This window comes from Nymphaea colorata, chromosome 9, assembly GCF_008831285.2.
Source record: "Nymphaea colorata isolate Beijing-Zhang1983 chromosome 9, ASM883128v2, whole genome shotgun sequence".
Taxonomy (NCBI): Eukaryota; Viridiplantae; Streptophyta; class Magnoliopsida; order Nymphaeales; family Nymphaeaceae; genus Nymphaea; species Nymphaea colorata.
Window position 1 is genome coordinate 16,642,453 of NC_045146.1, and position 21,534 is coordinate 16,663,986.

At 39.5% G+C, this 21,534-nt stretch overlaps 3 protein-coding genes and 1 long non-coding RNA gene across 6 annotated transcripts; 2 read left to right on the forward strand and 2 right to left on the reverse strand.

Annotated features, from left to right (window-relative positions):
- Positions 1 to 1,110: 1,110 nt before the first annotated feature.
- LOC116260129 (uncharacterized) lies at positions 1,111 to 3,019 on the reverse strand. The gene has a single exon (XM_031638224.2). It carries the CDS (start codon positions 3,010 to 3,012, stop codon positions 1,441 to 1,443), a length of 1,572 nt encoding a protein of 523 aa, XP_031494084.1. The 5' UTR covers positions 3,013 to 3,019; the 3' UTR covers positions 1,111 to 1,440.
- A 2,674-nt stretch (positions 3,020 to 5,693) lies between these two features.
- Positions 5,694 to 9,288, reverse strand: LOC116260020 (pentatricopeptide repeat-containing protein ELI1, chloroplastic). 3 transcript variants are annotated; one of them, XM_050079409.1, is made up of 3 exons: positions 7,160 to 9,288; positions 7,012 to 7,081; positions 5,694 to 6,225 (listed from the first exon to the last, which is right to left on the reverse strand). In XM_050079409.1, the coding sequence occupies exon 1, from the start codon at positions 9,226 to 9,228 to the stop codon at positions 7,315 to 7,317; it is 1,914 nt and encodes a 637-aa protein (XP_049935366.1). In that variant the 5' UTR covers positions 9,229 to 9,288; the 3' UTR covers positions 5,694 to 6,225; positions 7,012 to 7,081; positions 7,160 to 7,314. The 3 variants fall into 3 exon arrangements, with proteins under 3 accessions (XP_049935366.1, XP_049935365.1, XP_031493940.1); XM_050079408.1 differs by having other exon boundaries at positions 5,694 to 7,081; XM_031638080.2 differs by having other exon boundaries at positions 7,012 to 9,288.
- Positions 9,289 to 10,249: 961 nt separating this feature from the next.
- LOC126410352 (uncharacterized) lies at positions 10,250 to 16,175 on the forward strand. The gene is made up of 2 exons (XR_007574180.1): positions 10,250 to 10,902; positions 15,505 to 16,175. It is a non-coding gene; the product is annotated as an uncharacterized LOC126410352 (long non-coding RNA).
- A 2,483-nt stretch (positions 16,176 to 18,658) lies between these two features.
- LOC116260055 (zinc finger protein 4-like) lies at positions 18,659 to 20,090 on the forward strand. Its single transcript, XM_031638132.2, has one exon. The coding sequence runs from the start codon at positions 19,219 to 19,221 to the stop codon at positions 19,732 to 19,734; it is 516 nt and encodes a 171-aa protein (XP_031493992.1). The 5' UTR covers positions 18,659 to 19,218; the 3' UTR covers positions 19,735 to 20,090.
- Positions 20,091 to 21,534: the final 1,444 nt, after the last annotated feature.

The following is a 21,534-nucleotide window of genomic DNA, read 5'->3' on the forward strand; positions in this document are numbered from 1 at the left end:
ATTTTTTCAACTGCAAATGATGGCAGGTATTACCTCGAGTAGCTCTAAGTTTCAAAGTAGTCGTAGACTTCGGAAGCAAGGGGAAGGATGGGCTTCGGCCTCGTTGGAGTATCTGCATCTCCCAGTCGATTAGAGACATCATTAACAAGCACAGTTTAAAGCCGCGCTTGGAAATAAGGACCAGGGTTTGCACATTTTCGGCAGTTGTTGTCAGCATCTAAAGAGGCTCAAAACCTCTCGAATTAGCTCCCAAAGGATCAATGACAAATAAGAAACAAAATTGGCATATGAGCCCTAATATCAATTGCATTTTGCTACTTGGTAGTAACCAACTCACGATGCTAATGACACAGTGTGTGCCCTAAAGCCACGAATTCTCGGTGACAAATTGTAAAATGTTGGCCCTTTGTGATAAAATATCAGCGACCAAGGTTCAAACCATGCCTTTATATGTGCGTGTGTGTTCGTGTGAAAGGTCAAATACAGCATCCTCATTTCTGAACCAAGGAAAACGGCTCTCTCTCCCCCCCTTTCTCTCTCTATTTCTGTGTGTATGTGTATTGTTCTGCGGGGACAGGACTTGGTTGGCTCGACCCACGTTGAATGATGTTATATATATATATATATATATATATATATATATATAACCCTTAAAACCTAAATCTTCAAACTAACCTTATGGACCAGAAGCTCTTTTATATCATGAAAAATAGTCAATTCGCAGGTCATGAATGTATTAAGCAATATATATATATATATATATATAGTGAGTGAGCGATGACTCCAGTTATCTAGAGTCACTCAATCATCTAACTAATGCCGTCCATCTAAAGAGCAAATAGATGATTAAGAAAAAAATAAGAAGAAAAAATGTGAACTAACATTAGATGACGAAAATGCCTACATCTTTTTCTTTTATATCAGTCCATTATATTGGATCCAACAGTACATATTAAATAGGTGAGTGATTCTAAAAAGCTAGAATCACCATTCAATTTTTATATATATATATTAAGCAAGACCTAGAGTTCATTCCATTGTTTTGAAGTTGAGGGTGTAAACCATGGTATCAGGGTGACAGCAGATTAACGACCATCACACACACACACATTTATTTGTTTATTTTATTTATATTTATAGAAAGAGAGAGGCTACTAAAACATCAAAGCCAGAAAATATGAGAATCATTGAAAACCATTGAACGTTGTCAGCTATATCTCTCTTGCCAACTAAATTGTTTTTACTGCCGAAAAAAATGGCAGCCATTGATTTTCCAGACCAAGAAAAATCCATGACCTGCCTAGTCTAAGGCCTGAAACATGGTTCACCCATTAAGGCTTTACAAGACAAAGGTGGACATTTATTTATCTCCAAAATTAAGCTTTACAAATGGAGGTATATATATTATGTTGACGTTCATCTTCATCGTCGTCTGTCACACTAAACAGTGAAACTGAACTCCTCCTCCCACTGAACACAGCGTGTTTCAAGATATGAAGTCTTACAGTCGTTAGGTATGTATGTCAACCATACCCTGAATCCCACTTTCCACTGCAATTCTCTTCCTTCCGCTTCCTTCTTCAACCTCCAGCTCACTTGTTCTCCATATTCATCTCCAGCAAAAACCACGCCGCCCGCCTTCCCTAAGGCTCGATTCGCACCGGCATACCGCTTCCTGAAGCTGTTTCTCAGATCAACCTGCGTGTTGGCACCAGGCCTCCATGCAGCAACCTCCACACCACTTGAATTATCACACAGGATCATGTCAAGGGTTGCAGTGTCGCCCTCTGCAGCCTGATCAACAGTCCAACTCTTCACCCTTCTCCTTGTTGCAGTCCTCGCAGTTGTCTTCAGAATTGGAAGCTTGGTTTTCACAAAGTTCCCTTTGATTGTCTTCTGTGCCTTGATCTCCTTTTCGTGGTTCGGCGTGGACCGGCCTAGGCTCGTGCTAACCACATAGCTCGAACCCAGTTCAGGTCCAAGTGTGATGCATACTCTTGAGGGAAAGTGCTTCTCATCACACAGGAGCTCGGATCCGTTGAACCGCAATTGTGAAACATTGATCCTTATATTATCAACCTTGAAATCGACCTTCAAGTAATTCTCCGTTCGATGGACAGAGTACTCAAATTGAGCCACAGCTTCAAGCTGTTGGTGTGCCAGAGTATACCTTAGCACCGACTCTGCTGTGTCAAGTAAAAGGCCTTGTTTGTTCTCATTGGTCCATTCCTGGTTCATGGCTAACAGTGGTACGTAGCCCTTGAAGACCAGGAAATCATGAGATGCACTAGCATATGAGCTAGAGTAGATGCCCAAGTTTGGTTCTTTGCTTTTCACATCAAAACTTCTCAGAATAAGTAATTTGGTGTATATATACGACAATGAACGCGTGAATTTCAGTTCGAAATCAGCTCCTATGGATGTCAGGAATGCTTTTAGTATCTGTTTGCAGGATGAAGCAACTAGTTTTGATGAAAATTTCTGGAAGAACAGGGAACCTATCTCTGAGGGAGCATTGCAAAGACAGAGCCAGAAGAACCTACATGTGAAAACGAAATCAAGGAAATGATAAAGTGACTCTGCAGGATAAGACAGAAAAGTGTCTGATAGATCAGTGGTGAGCTTGAACAGTGGGACACTGGAGTTGTTGGGTGCTCTATTTATTATCTCCTCAAGAAGTTGAACCAACAAAGGAACAACTGTTTCTTCCATCACGTTTCCCGAGATAGAAAACGGATTCGAAACCCACAAAGTTGTGGATTCATCTGCAGGAGCAGACAAGCCAAGGGAGAAGGTAACAAGTGCTTCTTGCTTAGAACCACTTGTTCTTTCAGCTCTGAGAATTAGAGACTTGCCTTGATCATCATGTGAGCCCATGAGCTCGAAGGTCTTCGATGAGGCGGCCGGACCCGACCAACCTTCCATGCTTGGAAGGTCTACAATCCACTTGGAGATCTCCATGGAGGAAGAAGAATGGCTTAGACAAGGGCCTATGCTTGTTTGTGATTTCATCCTGGACGATTCAGTTGGTTAGGTTTATATAGTGGTTTTCTTTGCCAAATGGGTACTACAAATTTTTCCCAATATGCAAAATTACTCATGAGTTATGCAGATTTGCAAACTCATCCCTCTCTTAGGCCTAACCATTGTACTGCCAATTTTTTGCAGCTGGGTTGCATGGAAGAGGATTCAGAAAGAGTAGAGAAGTTTTGGCTTAACCAAATAAATATTTGTGCTTTTGTGAAAAAAAGCTTCAACAAGGGAGCCATTTTGCAAAGATCCGTATGAAAAATATGTGATAGAGCTGAGGCCGATCACCATTGAATTGGAGCCACTGGATTTAGGGTTTGGCTCATTGAGTCCAGATGCTTGTGGGCCTCATATAAGAATTAGGTTTCACTCAATAAATGCCGGTGAAGAATGAATGTATAGGAATTGGACAAGATGAGCCCGGTTGGGGCGTAGGCTGCATCTGTTCTTTGTTCCTCCACGTCCAACCAAACACGACGTGTTCTACGAGTCATGTGGGTGGCCACAAATCGGTCAGGTAGTAAGAGAGACAAAAGATTTGAGGGACAAGTTTTGTCAGCACCGTCAATCAAGACAAATTAATCTCAGCTATTCAAATCGTTTCAACAAAACCTCAAAGAAAAAAGTGACAACATGAGCCCATGACCAGGATGATGTCCCCAAGGTCAAGCCCCGAGATATTTAGAGGCAATTTTTGGAAGAAAATTTTATATCGTCAACGTGGCAGCCATCGGCATTGAGGCCTTTACAAAGAGAGATGTGAGAAATTTCAGACATTCTTTGCATGCGAATGTATATGTGGCCACAATTAAGTTCAAAGATGTCATTCTCAGGTTACATCCATAGACATTTTCATAATTTTTTGTAGTTTATGTTCACAAGTAATTAGAGATACCAATTATTTCCTCCATATATGTACATATAGTGATTTGGAAGTACTCATGAACGAGAAAAAAAAATTGCGTGGTTCGAAGTGGGAGAAAAAACGAAAACCACAAGTCTCGCTGTCTCAAAAATAAATCTCATGATGTTTTATGTTTTTCCTGTTTAATTGTCTTTACATGTCTTAGTCATAACAATATCTTTTAGTTTCACACAAAAAAATTGAGTGATGAAAACTTAATATCTTAGAACATTGTTTTTTTTTTTTCCATGGTTCATATATGTGCTGATGAGCGTCCAAACAATGTCACGTGATCCTGACCCAGTTTCGGTGTCTGTAGTGTGAAGCTGGATAAATACTTTCTCCAGCAATCCTGGAAAGCTTCTAGGATTTTTTCGAGAAAGGTTTTAGAATTTTCCCATATTAGTCTTTAGGGGTCATAGACGTATTTCATCTATACCTTGTGGTTATGGACATATCCATTCCCACATTTTTCTAAGAATTTCAGTCGAGTTTTCAAGATAAATCTAGTATCTATTTTAGACACTGTTTGATAGAACAAAGTCTTCGTTAAAAATAAGAGTTCCTTACTTCCTTTTGTAGGCTGATCATATAATTATCGCTATCAGGGTTTCCGCCTGTATGACAAAAACTTGGTGTTTTTTTTTCTTTGCAGGAGTGCAACAAGGCTTTGAGAGACAAGAAGCTCATGGGAGAGGAAACCGTTTGAAGAAGTCCCGAAACCCTCTCCTTTCTCGTTTCCTTACTTCCAAGGTTTAACATTATTTTGGGATCTACATGATACCTTTAAAGAATGTTGCATTATCACTATTTGCAGTCCAAAAGAGTAACACTTATATGAATCGAACTGACGACTCCTATTGGCCCACCAACCTAACTAGCCACACTTGTCGGACTTGAAAAAAAAAAAACTCAAGAAAGGGACCACTTAATAGAATAAGGTATGTAATTCCGGAAAAAGAAAAAAAATGAACAATAGAAGGATATAAAAGTTTCATTCAATTGATAAATCATTTTTTGGTGATTACTATGGTAAAGCTACAAATCACGGTGAAATAACAGCATGACGGACTTGAATTCGAAGTGCAACGCCAATGAGAGCTTCGTCAATGGCAAGGAATGAATGTATTTACAAGGATAGGATGAACTTGAAAAACTCCTCGAAAGGACGGCGACTCGAGGCCCGTCTGTTGGAGTCCATATAAACTATGTCACTAGAGTACGGGGTTGGGTGTTGGTGCCGATGCTGAAGCGGTACATCCCAAAAAATTTAGATGCGACTGTGCGGCAAAGGTATTTTATTATTATTATTTTAATTTATTATATATATAACAGAATAAGCATGTATATATTATTATTACAATTTAGTTATTAATGTATATAACATACTTAAATAATTGTATTTCATAAAAAAATATCAAAACAATATATATTATATAATAATTTAATAATATGACATTTTAACTGGGCTCAGATGTGAATCAGAGTCGCACTCATGTCTGGTGCGCACTCGAATGAGGCAGTAAAATAAAAGAGTCCGGTGACTTAACATAGAAACGAAACTCGCAGATGTTATTGCAGCACGTTACAGAGCGATGGTGAGGTTGAGCTCATTTTCTATTAACCCCTGAAACAGCCAGAACCAAGTCGTAATAAATTTCAATCATGGATGCCAACATCGAGCGAGCCTTCTCGGTGAGGGGTATTGTGGTTTGTCAAAAATAAAAATAAATAAAATAAAATGATTTTAACACGGACTATCACAGCACAGAAGGCCACCATCGACTTCGAGTATAAGTCGATAGTGCTAAGGCATTTCATATATATATATACACTTTGATTACAAAGATAAACAAAAATTACTGCCCGAATCAAGGAGCAGTTAAAAGAGGACTTAATTCAGAATCTATTTTAAAATATTTGAATAATGGGTCCCTCCTTTGCCTTGCATTACCATTTTGGTCACATAGATGCAATTTTATTGCATCGCTAGATATCTTGTGATTTCTGTGTGATATCAGCCTTGTCCTAATTAATGAATTGAAATAAAGACGTGATATTGGTTGTTTACATCCTCCCTCAAACTGCACGGTGGAATGGATAGTCCAAGTTTTCTGCATTTTTTTTACAAACGTCAATCGCGCCATCACTCTGGTGCCGATCCGAAAAGCCAAATTTGCTCCTTGAAGATTTTGATCAAAACCGGGTCAAGTCCTTGATTTGGTGAAGAAGGCAGCGATCTCCTTGGTCTGCAGGCTATCTTCAGGCTCCGATCTTCTTCAGCAAGCAACCTGCTTCATACCATGTTGAAAAATGAAAAATTAGCAAATAAAATGATTTTAATGTGGGCCATTTATTTACCCATGGAAGGTCATCACCGACCTTGTGTCAATAGTGTTAAGGCATTTCATATACGTAGACTTTGATTACAACGTTAAGCAAGAATTACTCCCCAAATCATAGGGCAGTTATAAGAGGATTTATTTCAGAATCTGTTTCAAAATTATTTAAATAACGGCTTCCTCCCTTGCCTTGCATTGTTGCCATTTTGGCAACATAAATGCAATATTATTTGCATGGCCTGATGTCTTGTGATTTCTGTGTCATATCAGTCTTATCCTAAGTAATTAGTTGAAACAGCCTTAGTTATAAAGACATTATGGTGGTTCTTTACAGTCACCTCATGCCGATAGCTTGAATCCATGAGAGACTGTCACTACTGATCATCAAATGATTGGTTAAGGAGAGTTCTTGGCAATCCATTCACGGGAAATTCATGTTACAGGACAGCAGAATGTAGAACTCATGTAGACGCAGATACTAGAGGAATGACTCGTACCTTTCACATTTTGTAGATGGCCCTTAGGGATTTTTGGACAGCAATCATAAACGTCAATTTCCATTCCAGAACACAAATATCACCTCTTTTCTGGTTGTGAAAAATTCCTATCTGAAGTTTTTATTGAATACATATGCGCAAGCACGTGATAGTGAAAAATAAGATCCCTTGGGTTACATACAGAAAATAATTTACATTGATGCAATCATCAAGAATTGGACATTGATAACATACGCACCTCCAAACACAGGCAGCAGGGGAATTGATAGGCAAGCCAAGCAGCATTTAGGATCCATTTCATTTCACATCTGGTGAAAACGTACTTGAGTAAGCACAATTCAGCACTTCAAAGTACAGATGGGACAAGCTATTGATATCACATTCACCAGTAATCTCAACATGCACAAGTCCCGTCTATGAAATGGAAAACCGATACTTGAAGATGCGCAAATCAGCACTTCAATGTACAGACGATACAAGCTTTTGATCTTTGCGCTTGGGGCAATGATGCAGCTAGTGAGGTCAAGCTTTGATACTACACTCACCAATAATCTCCACATGAGCAAGTCCCATCAATGAAATGGTGAAATCGACTCCTATCTCGGACAACAATCTTACGACCAGTTATCTTGGAAATCATTTTAGTAACAGTATGGCAATCCACGCAGACACGAAGATTTTTAACAATTTTAATGGTAGTCCCAGGTTCAGTGCTAATAAGTCCAAAAGCAATAGCCAGCCTCTCACTGTGAATGGCAAGTGATTGCTCTTTATGCTTGTCTTCTATGTCATGCAACACGATCTCGGTTTGTGGAACATATCCTTCTAACTTTAGCAATTCATTTAGTTTATCCAACATAATATGGATCTCCTTGCATCTTGGGTGGTTCATATCCCCTGCAAGAAACTCATGGGTTTTATTGTTCACTTCAATTGAACTACAGCCTGGTTCTTTATGAACCCCACTGTCTTTCATTAGAGTCCTCACTCTTGCTGCCTCTTTCCAATTGCCAGCAGCAGCAAACATGTTTGAAAGGAGAACATAAGTCCCAGAATTAGCAAGGCCATTCTCCATTAAAAATGAAGCTATCTGCTCACCAAGCTTAATATTACCATGAAGTCGACATGCACCAAGCAAACTTCCCCAAAGAACAGGATCAGGTGCAATTCGCATACTCTTTACAAGTTCGTAAGCTTCATCCAATAGTCCAGCCCTGCCAAGTAAATCCACCATGCAACCATAATGCTCAATCTTCGGCTCAATCCCAAACTTATCCCTCATGGACTCAAAAAACTTGCGCCCGTCATTGACAAGACCTGCATGGCTACATGCATTCAGTAACCCAATGAAGGTTATGTCAGTTGGTTGAAATTCTAATTCAGTCAGCTCTGAGAACAGCTGCAAAGCCTCTTTGCTCTTGCCATGCATGGCATAGCCTGCAATCATGGCATTCCAAGACACTATATCCCTCTCCTGCATATTGTCAAAGACATAGCAAGCATCATCCCAATCACCACACTTGCAGTACATATCTATCAAAGCCGTGTTCACACGCACCCTCGTATGAAGCCCAATATTCCTAACATACGAATGAACCCATCTTCCAGACTCAATAGAACCCAACTGGGCACAGGCTGATATAACCGAAAGCATTGTCACCTCATTGGGCTTCATATTAAATTCCCTCAACATCGATTGAAACAGAGCCAACGCCTCGCTGCACTTGCCATGCTGGGTATAACCATCAATCATGGCATTCCAGCACACCACATCCCTCTCAGGCATTTTGTCAAACAGCATACGCGCTACATCAACATCACCCAATTTCGCATAGCACGTGATCATGGCAGTCCAAGCGACCACATTTCTTTCTGTAATTTCGTCAAACAATTGGCGTGCAGACTGAACTCGTCCACACCTTGCATACATATCGATCAACACGGACTTCACAAACACATCGGAAACGAGCTGCAACTTCAGCGCATGCCCGTGAATGCATTCCCCATCTCTCAATGCGAAATCCACGGAACACGACTTCAAGACCGTAGACAAAGTGACTGCATTTGGCTGGACCCCACGTCCCTGCATCTGGTAATACAAAGAGATAGCTTGAGGATGGTGACCATTAACAGAGTAAGACCGGATGAGGCCCGTCCAGAAGAAGACGTTCGGTTCTGCTATACGGTCGAAAACGAGGTGGGCGAGTCGGGTGCTCCCAGAATTCGAGTAGGAGCGGAGAAGCTTGAACATCAAAAGATCGTCTTGCACCAATCCTTGCTTGACGACAGCGGCATGGACTTGGAGGACGTGGTCAAGAGTCTTGCACCTCTCGAGGAGGACGGCAGGTGGGTGTGGAAGAGAAACGCGAGAGGAAGGACGTTGGTCTTGAATAGTGGTGGCTGTGTGGTGAGGAAGTGGCGACAATGCTGTTGAGGCCATGGCGACTACCTCCATCAACAGCCCTCACCAGATTAATGTAAAGTGCGCGTAGCCAGGTTTCCATCCCTCTCTCAAACGGATGAGCTCTTTCAAGTTAACCGTTGGTGTCCCGGAAGTTATAAGATAATTTTGTATTTCGCAACCCAGAGCTTGGGATAATTCATAAAACCGGCTTCATGTTTTCGAGTTTCTCATGACGCCTTTAAAAACGTCGTTATGACTTGCGTGGATACCAGGTGTTGCAGTGTCAGGTTTTCTAACGAGTAACTCGAACCTGCTTGTGAGTGAGAATAATAAAAACCTTTGCATAAAAAATTTGGGGGTGCCCATGTTATTCATTTTTTTTTAACACCGTTTTGTCAAACTGGGTTATGTACAATCGTCACCCATATACTCCTTAAGGACCATTTAAATACTTCATATTTAAAAATTCATGAATTTGATGTGTCAAATTTAGTTTATTAAATTGAGGATATTAAGTCCAACCTAAAATCCACACTCGAAATTTTTATTTTTCCTTTTTGTATTGAGAAAATATCCAATTTAAGGTCAATGGTTCTGTATAGTTCTCAAATTTTAAAGATTTTAAATCAGTGGCAATCAAATGTCCGTTGAGGCTTTGTTTGGCCCACGGAACATATAACATTCAATCTGTTCGAAAGATTGAGATATATTCACAAAATATTAAAACTATTGTTCTATGAACCTACCTCAATCTTTCAAGAATTTTATAAGACAACAAAGTGCCTCTTTTGCCATACAACTACATTGAAAGTTGTCTCCAAAACAGTGTTTAAAGGGTGTCATTCATAAACGCTTTATACTTTTCTTAACAAAAAAAAACAATATAATGTTCTCAAGTTCAAAAATTTGTGAAGTAACCAAATAGTTATCCACATGATTAGAATGTTAAATTTAAAACCTTTAAACTGAAAAGGGTTGAAAAATTAATGTTGAAGTAAATTTCTGTTATCATTGTCCGGCAATAACTCGCCCAAGATGTTCATTCTCATAAAAGGATGAAAAATGACAACGGTAGCTTATATTTGGTCATAGTCCTTTGTTCTTTTCCGATTCTGTGGTGGGATCGTTCCTTTTGATCACTTTGGCTGATAGTGTTCTTTTGGGTGAGCAGGAGAATTAATCTCAATATCGACACCAAAATTCTCCAAATGCTGGAACTTACTAGCGGTGTTCTTCGAGGATGAATCTTCCAGCTGAATTTGCTAGGCTACCTTTTGGGTTTTTTGATGCGGTCCGCCCGTGATGGGTATGATCTGGTCCAGTTCCACAATCTAAGGAAAGTGGAGGGAGCAACCACTCCATCCAACTCCCCGCTCTCCGAAGCTGAGAAGAGCTCCTCCTCCATTCTTGGAATTGAGTTCTGTCCGTGTATGAGAGAGAGAAGAGGAAGAGAAAACGTGGTGGCTACGATCTCACTCTCTTCCCCTTTTCCATGGAAGATGAAGGATGAACAGTGCTCTCTTTAGATTCCTCCCATTAAACTACGAGCTCGCTGGATTTTCTGTTCGCGAGACCGTATATAGGTTAAGATGGCCGCCCTTGCAGTCAACGAGAGGCGCGTCAGTTTTTCCACATTTGAGTTGTGGGCATACGTGGCCACTCCGCATGAGGACTGTCTTCCATGGAGCTCTCTCACACGACAAGATCCTGGGGAAGGGAAGCAAAGTAAGTTTCAATCTTCTGCAGAATAGTCATTGATTATATTATAAAGGGGAGACTTTTCCCATTTGGTACTATTGATGATTGGTGTACTTTGTTTGGTTGTCGTTGATGTTCTGGAGATGAGGCATCAAAATCTTGCTAGCTAGTTTGGTGAAAGCAAATTATAAATGAAGCCTTTAAATTCTGATAGTTAGTCGAGTTCGTTTTTATTTGGATGAATGCACTCTCGTTTTTCTTTCCTTTTCTCGATGCCCTTTTCTCTGAGATTTTATGGAAGATCTTATGGAATATTCTTCAAAATTTCCGGGTTTCTATCATGCTACAGTGCATCTTAAATTTTCATTGAACTGTGGGGAAAGGATCAGCAAAATTAACATTTTGGGCAGGAACAGTCTTTGTATGTCCTAGGAGTACTACTTTTGATATCGAGATGGTAGATAGGTGACTGTTACTCGTGTATTGAATCTCATACGATGGTAGTTTTCAGTCTCCTGAATGCCAAAACATTCTCATGTATGTCTCAGCTACGTTGTAATTTTCTTCTTGATTCAACACGTTGCATCGACTTGATTGTCCTTTGTCGACCTTCTCAATTTATTTTCCTTTTTGGAGTAAGTCGGCATTTGCTTCTTGAGTCCATTACTTCCGGTGGAAGCTTATCCTTAGTTACAACTATAGGGAACATGAGTCCACTTTTAGCGGCTTTATCTTCTTAGCGAAAATCCAGATTAAAATAGTATAAACAATAAAACGTCAAGATAATTCTATCAAATTGAGATCATGTCTGTTTATACATATTTGTTGAATGATCTCCCACTTATGAAGTTCATTGGTCTGCCTTTTCTTTGACTGCCTTGTGAATGAGCAGCATATGAGCTACTCGTTTTGCTGGAGAAAAACTCCAAGGTTGTGGTGGCTTCTCTAGAAGATGACTAGAGCTCCCGACCAGGCAACTATCAGCTGATCTGAATATTTGTTGAGCTATGTGTGAAGAAGCAAAGCCCCGGACCCAAGTCTTCAGTCACTCTGAATTTGGCTAATGAAAATCCAAGCTTATGCTAATCGATCCTAAATGGTCTGATGCCGAATATTAAGCATGACTCTTTCAGCTTATTTACCAACCCTTGATACCTGACAGTGAATTTGGTTGGTGAAAGTGCTTTGGCCTAGTGGGTTAAATTATTCTGCTGTATGCGTGTGTTTGTATATCTATGTAGGCATAATGATTATGGATAAACTCAGTTTCCTGGTCTTGGTCAGGGTATGCTTGATTCCACATCTAGATTTGGGATCAATAACTCTTAGAGTGTTGCAGGAATATATCTAGCTGGGGTAGTTAAGGTAAAGTGGTAACCATAGCAATTGGTTAATGTTTTGGATGTAGGGGCGTAAATAGTTTAGCTGTACCATTGCAACATTCGACTGATGGGTTGTTATTTAATTGGATACAGACTAGGAATTATATTAGGATGGAGAAAAGCTGTTATCCACACTGCTAATGGCCTTATAATTAGCTTCATATATCTTTCTTCCAGTGTTATTTGTATCATGCGATACTGACTCGTATCATACGCTATGACTCGTTTGGGTGAAGAAAACTCAGACCATACGAGTTCGATAAGTGATACGCCTGCGCATTGTGCCCCTATCGGGTGTATCATACCAGACAGGAGTTGTATCGTAGATACACCCCGTATCTTACATTATGGGGTTAAATTTAAAAAAGGGTCTCAAGGTCTCTTTTTACTTCATTCTTTTCAACCGAAACTCTTTCTCTGAACTTCTCTAAAGCCTGTGAGAGGGAGAGATTTTGCTGGTTTCTCCAAAAAATCACTGATTTACGGAAGAAACCATCGATTTTATGAACTCGAGTTGTATTTTACTACATCGAAAGTCTAAACTCTACCTGATAGATGCTTTTTAAACTTGTGATAGATGATGAATGTTTTAATATGTTATTTTGAATCTCTTATTCTTGCTTTTCATTTTTGGAATTTCTTGTTGTTATATATGTCTATGGTTTATGAATGATGAATCATTAACGTTCTTTGTGTGTGATGAGTTTTTTTATATGAAATACATTTTTCTTAATTTTTTTGATTTTTTTGGCTATTTTTCATGATGTTTTACTCAATTTTTAGTGCCTTTTTATTTAAAAAAAAAACAATTTTACGATACGTTACGGTACATTTATGATACGTTACCAATTTACGATACAACATATAAGTTGGCCCGACCAATACACGATATGATACGCCAACGACAACATTGCTTTCTTCAGTCGGTATTTCACTGGATTCACTCGTAAAATGATAACCAATGTGTATCTGATTACTGGTTGAGTTTGGTTTTTATGTCCAACTTATCAGAGTCGTGCTTTGGTTTGCAATTGAATAGATACAACATGTTCCTAGTCCTACTTGATACCATTGTCACAAAAAACGTGTATAAGTATTATACGGCAATGAATTTCTCGAGTATAATATGACAAAGTTGTATATCTCGAGAATAAAACGAGAAAATCTTGGCAAATTTTAAAAAATTTAAAACATTTACTGAAAATTATAAAAAACCATAAAAATATGAAAAAAACGCATATAATATGCATTTTTTTCATGTTTTTTTTATTTTCTGGCGTTTTTAAAAAAAAAAAACGTGTTTTGTACGGGTATTATACGACTGACTACGTTTTGGCGTATTATACATGTCTTCTTCCAATAAAATACGTTTTTTGTGACAGTGGGACTCTATGGTTTATGAATGATGAATCGTTAAAGTTCTTTGTGTGTGATGAGTTTTTTTATATGAAATACATTTTTCTTAATTTTTTTGATTTTTTGGCTATTTTTCATGATGTTTTACTCATTTTTTAGTGTTCTTTTATTTAAAAAAAAAAACAATTTTACGATACGTTACGGTACGTTTATGATATGTTACGAATTTACGATACAGCATATAGGTTGGCCCGACCAATACACGATATGATGCGCCAACGACAACATTGCTTCCTTCAGTTGGATGGAAACAGATTAATTAAGGAGAGAGAACGGACTTGTTCAAGCGCTTCTAAAGATTTGGAACTCATATTAATGAAATGTCAAACGGATACAAGCTACAAACAAAATGACTCAAACAACTAAAACACAAACTAATCCACAATGTTCATTTGCCTTGGATTTGGGCTTTGATTGTATTAAACCAAAAACTGGCTTTTGGTTATATGCTGAAATTATAGTCACTATTTTGCCAACGTTTGAAAATGATATTATTGACCTTTTCAGCTGGTCAGCATTTTAAGAGACTAAGGCCAAAAGTTCAAGTCCAGCAACTAGGTCTTTCATGTCTGGATATGTTTTTACCCCCACATTGTCTAGCCCTTCCTCTGGATGTTTAAAGGGCTTTGCTGGATATCAATGAGTTACAACCATTGAAGCAGAAATATTATAGCACCTTCATGATTCACTAAGTGATCCCTGTCATGTCTTATGGCCTATTCCTATGCTTTAAGCAATGAAGAAAAGGAACATGTCAGATCAGTAGAATTCTCAACCTGGCAGAAAATGATGCCTGGTAATATAGGATATCTATATTCCTAGTTTTTCGGTAATGTTTGCGTTGTGACTGACTTTTCCATCATTTCTTTTCTGGGTTTATTTTGCATATTCTTATGCATATCATTGTGGGGCAATTATTTTCAGAAAATAAAATATGCATTATTGAAGAATAGCTGGACCTTTGTTCTTCATTTTCTTCCACGTTGATTTGTCTGGCTTTGATAGTCGTAGCAGAGCTAATTTTTGTTGTTGCTGTTCTTTTGGCAAGTTATCAGTCCTATCACGTCATGTCACTACGTTGTAAACTTTACTCTTTAGGCTTTTGTTAAGTGATTTCTCTTAACTGGTGTCAAATCCTTTAGTTTAGGTCCTATATTTACTTACAAGACTTCTTTTTGGAAGTTGTTACCATTATGCTTTTCACACCTCTCTCTCTCTCTCAAATACTTGCATGCACAGGTGAGCAGCAGGCAAAGAGGATGCCATGGCACAAAGTTTTCACATTCAACAACACCTCTAAGAGGGAATTTCGGTCACTCATGAATGGTGCAACAAATATGTAAAATTGCATAGTTATCCATGTGCAATAAAACTATTAGATTTGGCATGGGCCTGCATTACTGCTAAAGTTTAGTGTCCAACCACCACCAGGCCTTTGTGACATGGACTAGAGTTTATGTCATTTTATGCAACTTGGTGAGTTTTGTCATTACTGAAATTCGAAATGTAGCCTTCATGAAAGGGTAAGTGGACGTCTTACGGTCACCTTTGGTTTATGAAGGCGGGGTTTCTTGCTTACCTCTTTCTTTCATCTCTCTTATTACTGACTGTAGTCCAAGGTCCTCAAAAATTACAGTATCATGTATTGAGTCTGGTCAAAGTTAACAAGCCAATTCCATTTTCCGTTTCTTATTAAAGCACCATAAAAGATTACATTTCTTTGTCTTTTCTTGTTTGTAGTGTTAGAAGTGTTTATTGCTTCTCTTTTTGGGTGAAATCTATGGTTCTCTGAATTGCAATGTAACTGGCTTGTCCTTAATTATTGTTGCAGGTCCCTGATCTAAATGGGCGAAATTTACTGCGGGTGACATGCCAAATGAGCTCTTAGTCTCATTAGACGATGGTTCTCTTTTCATGTTGTAGCTGGAAGAAGAGGAGTAACTTGACCAGGTCCACCAGGACATCATGCTGCATTCTTTTTTTTATTGGTTAGTTGATTTTTAGCTGAGTGAATGAAACTAACCACTACCCCTGGTTTGACGATTTGTCTGTCGTGTGTCATAATAAATCATCCGTTGTACTTGCAACATCATCAACCCCTGGTGATTGCTTTTGGGCTGTAATCCAGTGTGATGAAGAAAACCTACTTTTTTGTTTTTAGCTGAACTATTATCAATTTTGTAGTCAGGCATGTGGGCATCACTAGAGTCTGGAAAATATGTCTATTTCTTTGGCGGTCTTGTCTTAGCTTGCTGACATTCTGTGCCAATAATAGTGCTGTAAGGATCAAGCCATCTTTGCTTGTTGGGAATTCGGTCTGGAAGGTAGGGCCAATTTCTTCCGTCAGAATGCAAGAATATGACTGGATAGTATCTTTGGTGATCAAACATTCCAGTCAGCAGTCTCTTCAAGATTATTTTTTTATTTCATGCAAAGTGTAAGAACAAAGCGGTTAACTTGTTTGATGATGAAATGTTCATTGGCATAATATTCTATTCATGATATGCGAAATGTCAGAATACGCTACTTGAGCTCCTGATTGAAGACCCTGTGCTCTTGGAATAAAGTGAAGATTTACTTTGTGGGTATAAGAATTATTTTCTCCTTATTTACCCCACTTGGCCATCTACAGATTCAGATGCATAGATTGGCAAAATTTTCGTTGTTTCTTTCTTCTTTAGCATGTCATTAGTATCTTGTTCTTGAACATGGAGGAGGAGTTTGTGGTTAATGCTATTAGTTGAGCATGAGCGTTGGACTTTCAACCTTCGAATGGAAGGAGGTCAAGAATTCAAAATCCGGAATGCATCTCTCTTGGCATAATCTGTAAAAAGTCCGCGTGACCCAGCTAGCCTATATGGGTTAAGAATGCACATCTAAAAGAATATGATAAAAAAAAATGGAAACGCGTGAGGTAGTGTTCCAATCATGCATTTTGTTTTCAATGAGGGATGTGAACATTGGGAATGCATCCATTGCCACATCTCCTTAGTCACACATTTTTTAAACAGTTAAGTGATTCAAGTTCAGATATGCATGGAGGAAAACCATCACTGTGTCCAGACTAATTATCCTGTCATTCCGTTCTGGTATACGTCTAAATCATAAATTTGCTAAATTTGGACACTAAATCTTCAGCTGAATGAATATCCAATTATTAATTGGATTCAGTTGCCAAACCTAATTTATCTAAGCTTAGCTTAGTCTGGCAATTGAATAGTCCAACCCAATGACATCTGTATTTCACCACGATTCATGACACATGCTCCTAAAAAATTCAATGGGTTCCTATTTTATTGTAAAAGAAGAATTTCCCTTGAACAATGTGAGAATCTTGGCAAGATACGCCTGTACCTTCTTTTAGCTTTTTCAATACCAACAAGAACTCCATCCATATGAGTCTAAGAAGTCAGATTTAAGGCCTTACAAGTCGAAAGAGACGAAGTTCAGTAAAGCCCGAGAACATCTAGTGGCATAAACTGATTAAGAATCTGTCCAACCCTAGCTTGCACGTCTGTACAAATAATATTTGTCTTGTTACTGCCCACAACTTTTAACTGTGACCCCAAAATTTAACTCAACAGCAAAAAACAAACTGAAACCTGTATGCGCTATGCACAGCATGGGCACTCACACACACACACACGCACAGCATCTTACTTCTCCTACGAACCTTAGTTTAAGAATTTCTTTACGCAGTGGTCCACTCTGACCCTTCTCAGACAAGGTATCCTTTTATACTCCTTTGAGCATACGAAAAGAAGATAGACAGGAGTGGTATTCAAAGATGATATGGTAGAATCGTTTACGTAATCAAGAATACAGGTAGTGGCCCGAGACATTCCAGTTGGAAAAAGGAAAAAGAAGGAATTTTAGAAGGGCCATCGGAAGCATGAGTTTGCTTTATATGCAGAAGCTTAGAACTCCCCTGCATATGTCTCTCTGTGTGACGCGTTCAAGCGCTCGCGCACATGCATACTTTGGCCTAGAAATTGGTCACATAGCATATAAAATGATGGTGCGGCATTTGGCAAATTATATCCCAAAGAATCCAGTTTGCTTTTGACAACTCAACCATAAGGAGCAGTTCCCGGATATTGGTTCTTGCTTTATCGAAGACATAATCCACCTTTTGCCAAGTTATCCTTCAATTCTTGTCGAATCTTGTGACGCACTTGAGAAAGATTAAAAGTATATAAACCCAATCCTTGGCCAACTGGGTTGCAGAATTATTGCTGGTAGCATCGCTGCTGTAGCATATCCATGGCACCGTCTGTCAAATGTGTGGCCATGGTTGAGACAAGTCTCCTCCACAAGTTTTTGTCATACCTATGGGAGGGGGGAGAGAGAGAGAGAAAACGAGTAATTCACATCAGTGAGCAATCAGAAATGAGAAGCAGGTGCTTTTGGGAGTTAGAAATGGGCCTGTTTATCTCCACATTCTGTGTAGTTCACAACAAAAAGACATCTGAGCATAGGTACAAGTGGTTCTGAATGGACTCCTCCAACTGCAGACATACTTCTGCCCACTACTACAGGGCAGCCGGAGCCCCCACATGGTGACATCTCATAAGAATCCATACCAATAATGTGCCTAGTAATAAAGTGCACCTACTTTTCACATTTAGTCACCATTACTAATTGACTCCGCGGGGTCCAACTTATATCGATTGGAAATGGCATCTCTGCTCCTACAGAAAAAAAGATTATGCTTAACCCCCTCCTATCCTGGACCAACCCGCTTTAACTAAAGCCATGTCCTGTCATCTACTGTTATGTATCTGTTTTGATCAAGTCGAACCATATGAATGCACTCAGCACCGCTGATGTGGTAGGAATTGAATCCCAAATCATATTTAGTGGCATAAAACAATGTTGGTTCTTGTCCTAGTGATTAAGAAACATCAAGTTTTTTCACTGGAAGAAATTCCTTCTGACTGCAGGATTGCGGTCCAGCAACTCAGATTACAACTACAGGGTCTGAATTAACTTAGGCAGCTTGCAACAGTGAAATTTCAGTAAGGATATGAAGAAACAGCCAAGGATACGAATTGATAAAATCTCGCTTGCAGTGGCCTGCTTCGCAGCATGTACAGTTCAAAGCAGATAAACATGAGCAACATGTCTGATGGCTTTTTTCTTTGACTTGACAGTTGACAGGACCAACGGGCTGACCTTTGGCTTTGAGAACTTTGAGCTAGAGATTCAAAACTTGTAAAAACTTCTGCTGTTACTCATGGTGAAAGAGAATCAGAAACTCTCTCTAGATGTGCAACTGTGATGTAACAGTGGCATTGCTTCTACTATACCAAGCATCACCGTGGGTCCCAATGTGGGGGAAACCAGAGAACCCCAGAAAAGAAAAGTATAGTGAAGAACTTCACTTCTCTTCATTGGATGCTTGTTCTCCATTCCGTTCCACATATTCCTCCCTCTCCTCTTTTATATAAGGCAGATTTGCAGAACCCTGCAAAAGCCTTCCAAATCCAACGAGAGAGAGACAGAGAAAGAGAGACAGAGGAGAGAGAAACAGAGAAAGAGAGAGATGTCGTCAACAAGTAAACCAACTGCAGTGGAGGATGACAGTGCGTCTTCATCATGGTTGAATTTGAGCCTAGGAGCCAGTGAAACAGATGGTGTGGATGCTTCATCAAAGGCACCTTCAAAAGTATTTTCCTGCAACTTTTGCATGAGGAAATTTTACAGTTCCCAGGCTTTAGGTGGCCATCAGAATGCTCATAAGAGAGAGAGGGGAGCGGCTAGGAGGACTCACAGGCATGGGTCTGGTGCAGCCATGGCCCTTCCTTTCCGCACTCCACATTTCCGGTCTCTAGGTGTTCATCCTCATGCACTTGTTCACAAGTCTGTGGGCAGAGACATCACCAGCGCGGCAAGGTTCGACGACAACTCGGCAAAAGCATGGTCTCCATTCATGATGGAAGAAGCCATGGATTTCTTGTGGCCTGGAAGCTTTCATGTGAACCTTGCTACTGTCAATTTGGTTCCTCACATGCCAATCGAACCAGAGATAGCAAAGCTTGACCTGTCCCTAAGCCTCTGAAAAGATGTAACACTTTTTTGTGCTTTCTCTGTAATTGATTTGTTATTTTCAAGGAAAAGCTTTATAGAAGAAATCAATTGGCATAAAATCTATGATTGGCATTTCACGAAAGTCTATTATCTTTCACAATTCAAAGAAAAATAAACTGACTAACTAGGTAAAAGGTCTCCAGTCGATTAAGTTTTCGTTTCTGACGATCTCTCTCTCTCTTTCGTTTTGCTATCGGAGAAACGTTGAATCCAGTAGATCTTGGATCAACCTCCAAATATGAACTCCAAGGCTAGGATCCTCATGCCCAAGGCCAATACAGGGCGCTGATTTGTGCAGGAGAGAACGGCCTTAGGACTTAGGAGTCGAACTATTGAAGCTTCAGATCAATCAGATAGGAATGGACATGGGTGGTCGTTGCTTTTTATGGTCTTTTTTTTCCCTCAGAACTGAAATGGGGCAAAAGTACAGTCCTCAAGCTTCCATTCTTTGCAAAATTTTACGGACGCAGGATTCGAACCCTTGATCCCTCATTGGTAGCCCCAGCACCTCGTTATTTCTTCAGTTATATAGCAAAAGTTCTTCCTTTTTCTTTTTGCCAAATTATGTACGTCAACATTTTACAATTGAACCAAGCTTATTTCAAAAAAGAGATGGTTTGTAAATTTTTCTCAATTAAATATTGTAAAAGTACCGAAAAAGCAAGACACTAATCAATAATGGAGGCCATTATGTAAGCAATGTAGTGAAAGATCAGGAGAAGCAGACAGCCTTGAGTTGTATGGAACTGTTAAGCACAGTGATGACTTGCAGGCAATGAATGAGAGAGAAGGAAAGAGATTTTGTTCTTATTCTTCATGAAATTAATCATGCACGATCCAGGCCTCTTCAAGCATAGATGATCCATATGTGATCCACCTACCAAATTCAATGCATTCAATATTTGCAAATATCCGCTCCTTGAAAGTTCCTTCCATTTATTTCTGAAAAAAACCGTCCATGAATTGTTATCTACCGAATAATGGTAATACAAGGGATGCAGTCCGAGCTTGTGACATCTTTACTAGCAAGAGGATGAAGTCGCTAACCACAGTATATGGTGGTGAAAATCTTGCTATCTGAGGCTCTTGTTCATTGCAGAAAATTCCCCACGGCACAGAAGATTTAAGCGTCCAAAAACTGCTTTTTGAGGCATATGTCCTTGAGGCCAGAAGAAGCTGCTTCAGTTCCAGAAATGAGTTAAAGGTTTCTGCTGTCCAAACCAGGAACTCCGCTCTCTCTCTCTCTCTCTCTCTGCTGCTTGGCGTATGGCAAACATGCACACATACACACACACACACACACAAAGGGGAAAAGAAGGACTTTTATTGATAGGATCAAAGACCGGAAGACCCACCAAGTGCAATCATTGGAAAGCAAGAAAAATCATGCATGGCCCATTCTGTAGACATAAGCAGTAAAATAATAGAGCGCACAGACTATTGCGTAGCAAGGAAGCTGCATGTAGATCTTGAATAGTCATTCACGCTAGGGATTTTCACATGAAAGAGATCGCACAGTAGCGTCTTGGCACGCGCCAAAGCTGTAATGAAATGATTTTCAAGCACATGCAAGAGCCTGTGGAAGACATGACACCATGACACCGATTTTCAGTTGGATGGGCCAAGCCTTTCAACTTTACACCATGAGACGTACTTATTTCCTTTTCCTCGTATACAGAACATTCACCAAAGAAGAAAAGAACAAGTTTACATTATTGACATAGAGTAAACTAAGCTTACTGAGATTATGTAGGAAAACTCTTCCTAAGGC

Coding starts and splice junctions, on each gene's coding strand:
- LOC116260020 (XM_050079409.1), bottom strand. CDS start 9,228: ATGGAGGTAGTCGCCATGGCCTCAACAGCATTGTCGCCACTTCCTCAC.
- LOC116260129 (XM_031638224.2), bottom strand. CDS start 3,012: ATGAAATCACAAACAAGCATAGGCCCTTGTCTAAGCCATTCTTCTTCC.
- LOC116260055 (XM_031638132.2), top strand. CDS start 19,219: ATGTCGTCAACAAGTAAACCAACTGCAGTGGAGGATGACAGTGCGTCT.